This window comes from Passer montanus, unplaced genomic scaffold (assembly GCF_014805655.1).
Source record: "Passer montanus isolate IOZ18808 unplaced genomic scaffold, ASM1480565v1 scaffold53, whole genome shotgun sequence".
Taxonomy (NCBI): Eukaryota; Metazoa; Chordata; class Aves; order Passeriformes; family Passeridae; genus Passer; species Passer montanus.
In genome coordinates this window covers 8,119,766-8,125,112 of record NW_024370263.1, presented here as the reverse complement: position 1 = coordinate 8,125,112, position 5,347 = coordinate 8,119,766, and the positions used below count along the sequence as shown (strand labels likewise).

The window sequence follows — 5,347 nt, the reverse complement described above, 5'->3', positions numbered from 1 at the left end:
TACCATGGTAATTAGAATTTTGTGGGGTTTTGCCCTGAATCCCTTTTCCCCCTGCTGATCTCATACTCTTACCTCATTAATCTCTCCCAGTAAATCACACTGTTCTACCAAGCTACCTCTGCCAGAAAAAGGAACTTTCTGCCTTTCTTTTACCTGCTCACAAGCCTGTGGCAAACATCTGGTTCTTGATTTGGTGTCTGTACACACCAACAGAATGCATTTCTTTTATAACTTTTATCTGATAAATGCCACTGGACATTTCTTCCTCAACAAGTTTCCCATGGAGTGACTGGATTGTTAAAATTACCACATACAGACACTTTTCCTAAAAGTCTGAGATAAGCAAATACCTATTGGGCCTTGGCAGTAAAGAAAAATCCGATAAAATTCAACAAATAAAAATTCAAACATGATTTCACTAAAATATAAAATTACTGTGAAAAATAAAGCAGTTTAATATTTCTGAGATGTTGCCTTAATGACTTCTAGTATTCTTGTCATTTAACTAATATGCAGCCTTCTAAGACAAGAATACAAATCTGTGTTAATTATTAATAACTGTATTAAGTTAATTGTTTTGAAAATAAGTGTATCAGCTTCCTTTAACAGTAATAAGCTTCCAATGCCTTAAGTAGCAACTCAGTATTAAACTGTTAAGACTGTTAGGAGCTATGAGACAGCAAGAAGTACAATTTCTGAATTAATTAATTCTTAAGATGTCCTCCAAACCAATCTTTGCATCCTGCTGCATTCACAGTGTACCAGTCCTGATGTAAAGAATCAGCATCATGGTGTACTTGAGGAATCTCATTTGCTTACCAGTGACCTCCCCAAATAATTCCTGAATTCCTGCAGGCATAACTAAAATCTGAATAGTTGGTTTACAGTTTAGGCATCTATTTGTAGCACGATGCCTCCAGCCAAGCATCATCTGCCCTTTTCATAGGCAAAGGTGCAGTTCTGCCCTGGAGACAGTGAAGGGCCTGGGCTGACAACTGAATAACCCAGAATGGCAGCAGGAGCTCAGCACTGCTGAACATCCACCTTCACGTTTTTATCCTCCAGAATCCTGACAGCAGGCTGTAAGAATTCATCATCAACAACCAAGCAAATCACATTCTGTAGCCCACAGAAGAGTGAGGAGTCTCTTGCAGCGACTGATGCAGGCTGGAGCCAAGCCTGGCACCATTCCCTGAGCAAACCTGTCCTGGTGGAGCCAGCTCTGGCCCTCCTGTCAGGTATGAATTTCCTGAGGTGTCACACACCTGAGGGCTCCTGCACCATCTGCAATACACAGGTGATTTTTAAACTCGGTGTTTCTCAGGATCTCGTGCCATTGCTTTAGCTGGAGCCTACACAGATGCACAGGCATTAATTCACAAGTGGATTTGTTTAGTGCAATGTCCTACTTTGGCTGCAGCACGGTGTCCTCTGACAGGATTAACTTCCAGGGCATCTCAAAGCCCTGTGTCAAACAGTGGCACACTGGCACAAAAGAGAAAAGGGATCTTTTCTCTTCCTCAAAAGATGAATTTTGTATCAAAACTGCTTTATCTATGTGCACTTTAGACATGAAGATTATTGATAATACCTGCAAGATCATTTCTGCCACTCCAGTTCCTCATCACTGCTGGGAACACTTCAAAAGAGTACAAAAAGGCAAGAATTTATCTGTCACACTGCACAGATAAGTTGAAAAACCAGACCACTACTAGAGAACCTTTTGTTGGAAAATTCCCAGGCACAACATGACTGTCACGAGGATCCCCACTGTCCCACTCAGACCTGCTCTTTCGGCGGTGAGATCCCTGGCAAAGGCTTTTCTGGAGCAGCCTGGTGACAAAGGGAGGTTCCATCCCTGCCTCACCTGCTGACCACCCAGTCTGGCCGTCACCTGCAAAGTTTCAGGTTCACACAGACACATACTCCACTAAAAACTTCTGGAAAATGTATTCACAACTGGAGCTCCACGGGGAAACTTCCCTGAAGCAGCATTCGAATCCTGCATTTGTGCTTCCCGGTGTCCCCTAAGTCTTTCACAAACGGAGACACTTCCAGCGGTGTTAGCAAGGGGGGAAATCCCCCGAGGGGTAGAGACGGAATTGCGCTCCAGCTGCGAGAAGCGAGGCAGCGATCTTTAACAAGCTGAACGCAGCCCAGGCAAATTCGGAAGCGCTGTTAGCGGGGATCACCGCTGTAATCTCCGCGCTCTGTAAACACGGTCCTGCCCTGCACCGCTGCAGCTTTTTACACCACTAAAGCCCGTTCAGCTTCTCAGCTGCAGAGGCTCACAGAAATATGCACCTTCAAAATCCATTTATTTCATTTCACCTTGCAATTGCTTTCGAGTAAATTGCTGTTCTCTCTATTTATACTCGCAGGCAAGTATAACAACAATTATTATATTCAAAGTGTGCTTTTATCAAGTGATCCAGGAAACAAGTTTATTAACTGCAAAGCACATCAGAGAAAGTTTAGAACACACAAAATTATCAAACTAAAGAACATATTTTATTTTTAATAAAATAGCGGAGCATGAAAAATAATTGTATATTACAAATATATACAGCACAGAACTGTGCACCCCCAGCACAGTAAAGAGCATCACTCTATACAAAGCTTCCCTTTGCAGAATCTAGTGCTTCTTGATCTATTCATAGTGAGAATTTGTTTAACAATAGAAAGAGTCAATAAGCCCTTTGGGTCTCTTTGAATTGATCCCCCCCTTTTTTTTTGCACAAATCAGTCCAAACGTGTATAACATTGGCTTGATTTCCATTAAAAAGCCACAAAATGTAACACTAAAGGGTTTCTGAGGACTAGACCTCTTAGTTCTTTTGTTAAGAGATTTCTTTTGTTGTCTTTATGTACAGCAAAATACTTGTTTCTCTTTTCATGTCATGGTAAGAAAAAAAAATGTATTGCACATTATTCTTATTCACAAAGTTTGTGTCTGGTGCAGGAAGTTTCTCTTTTGGTGAAAGAATATTGGTGAGCATTAGAGATTGAGCCTATTTTTAGGCACTCCAAGCCCAGAGGGCTGCGAGGAGTTGTGAAGGGTTTTTAAGTTAGCACGGAGGTTGTTTTCCCAGAGAGCATCCTCGCTCAGGACGGGCCCCTCCTGTCCCTGGAGAGACAATGCTCACTTGGGCACTTCGAAAATCAAACCACTGCCCCCTGAAAGCTGGCTACACCTTGTTACTCAGAGAGCTGAAGAAAATCCAGCCCAGCTACATGAAGAAGTTAAATAAGTGTTGGTTGTTGTATTTGGCTTTGTTTTTATGTTTTGTTGTTTTTTTTTTAATCTGAGAGATGGATGTGATCCTTAACTACAAATTAGTAACAACAGACTGTTTTAATTCACAATATTTCTTTCACATAAAACCTTTCCACGAGTACGTTTACCTTCAGTTTTTCACCAGCTCCTGAATTCAGCATGAGGCATTTTTGTGCCTTGAGATATTAAAATGTTCTGACAAAAAAAGCACCATTCATTTTGTAATTTCTGACTGCTACTGTGGACATTTGTAAGTCTGTGAGGTGAGATACAGTCTTTTCTAAACCGGTCACACACAAGTGGGCGGTTGTAATGTTGATTCATATTTTGCAAGGTGAGTTTTCTGTGGATGTTGAGGTTTTTTGTAGATTCCACTACTCGTAATAACACTTGCAGGTTTTCTCCTACTTCTCTTCTTTAATCTCCGACTACAAACATTTTGCCAGGACTGAAGAGTCTTGGAAGTCCAGATCCACATGCCACTAGTAATGCCCACAACTAATAACATAAAAATTTTGACCATAAAAATTTCTACTGCTGGGATAGAGTTATTCATCATGCAGTCTAGATTTTTAGTCTGATTGTTCATCTTGCATTTCTGTTGAGTTGCCACAATTTTCCAATAATCCATGTTCAGTCTCTCATAAAAATAGCAAGCTATCACACAAGTTGCAGGCACTGTATACAAGACTGAGAAGACACCAATCCTGACCATAAGTTTCTCCAGCTTGTCGGTGTTCTCTCCACCTGTTTTCATCACCCTCCTGATATGAAAAAGGGCCACAAACCCAGAAAGAATGAAAGAAGTGCCAATGATTAGATAGCAAGCCAAAGGAATGAGCACAAACCCCGTCAAGGCGTTGACATCCATGCTGCCAACATAGCACAGCCCCGTGAGCTCGTCTCCAGCCACCCTCCTCATCACCAGGATCATGATGGTCTTCACGGCCGGGATGGCCCACGCTGCCAGGTGGAAGTAGCTGCTGTTGGCCTCGATCGCCTCGTGCCCCCACTTCTTCCCGGCCGCCAGAAACCAAGTCAAAGTCAGGATCACCCACCACAAGGAGCTGGCCATACCAAAGTAATAGAGAACCAGGAACACGATGGTGCAGCCGGTGCTCTCCAGCCCCTCCTGGATGACATAGAGCTGGCCGCTGTCCCTGTCACAGGCAATGCTTTCAGCACCTGAGAAGAGGCGGATGATGTACCCCACCGAGTAGACGCAGTAGCACATGGACAGGAAGATAATGGGCCTCTCGGGGTACTTGAAGCGCTGAGGATCTATGAGAAACGTGAGCACAGTGAAAGCGCTGGAGAAGAAGCACAGGATGGACCAGATGGCAATCCAAACGACAGCAAACTGTTTGTCATCCCTGCTCCAGTAAACATCAACCCCTGGCGTGCAGAGCGGCGCGCAGGAAGCGCTCTTTTCCACATGGTGGAACTTGCCGGGATTTTCACAGGACGTTCTGCTCAGGCTGTCCTTGTGCTGCTGCAGGTCGTGGCCGCTGCTGGGCCGCTGGGGACGAAACATGGGTGGCAGCATGCTGGAGCCCCTGGGTGGCTCATCCGACCCGTTGTTGGGGGCTTCCATGCACAGGTAATTGGGGTCGTTCTTTTTGGGCAGTTTGCTGCAGTCCAAGGAGTCCGGCCACTTAAAATTGAACTGCTCCATGATCGGCGAGCACTTCAGCCTCGCCTGCTCGCACATCACCCGGCAGGCTGGGATCGGGGTGGAAACCTGCTCCGTGCACATCGGGGCGTAGAGGGAGCACAGGAAAAATTTCAGATGGCTGTGGCACCCGTACTCCACCAAGGGGGCAAACTCGTGCAGCTGAATGGCAGCTTCCCTTTGGTTTTCGTGCCCCATCAGGTTGGGCATCCTCGTCATGTTGTAGCCGATATCCTTGCACATGGGGATCTCTATGGGCTGGCAGCGCCCGTCGCCGGGCCGGTCGATGTCCATGGAGCTGATGGCCGCGCAGCAGCCGCTGAGCCAGCAGAGCAGCAGCGCGGTGCCGCCGGCCGCGGGCCCCATGGCGGCTGCCGGGCGGCCGGGCCGCGGGCCCG

General features: G+C 45.7%; 1 protein-coding gene across 1 annotated transcript; it reads right to left on the bottom strand.

Moving 5' to 3' along the window:
• Positions 1–2,489: 2,489 nt before the first annotated feature.
• FZD10 (frizzled class receptor 10) lies at positions 2,490–5,337 on the bottom strand. The gene has a single exon (XM_039724881.1). The coding sequence runs from the start codon at positions 5,313–5,315 to the stop codon at positions 3,567–3,569; it is 1,749 nt and encodes a 582-aa protein (XP_039580815.1). The 5' UTR covers positions 5,316–5,337; the 3' UTR covers positions 2,490–3,566.
• Between the last annotated feature and the right edge of the window lie 10 nt (positions 5,338–5,347).

What these genes read in the sequence shown, in the direction of transcription:
- FZD10 (XM_039724881.1), bottom strand. Translation starts at nt 5,315, where the DNA reads ATGGGGCCCGCGGCCGGCGGCACCGCGCTGCTGCTCTGCTGGCTCAGC.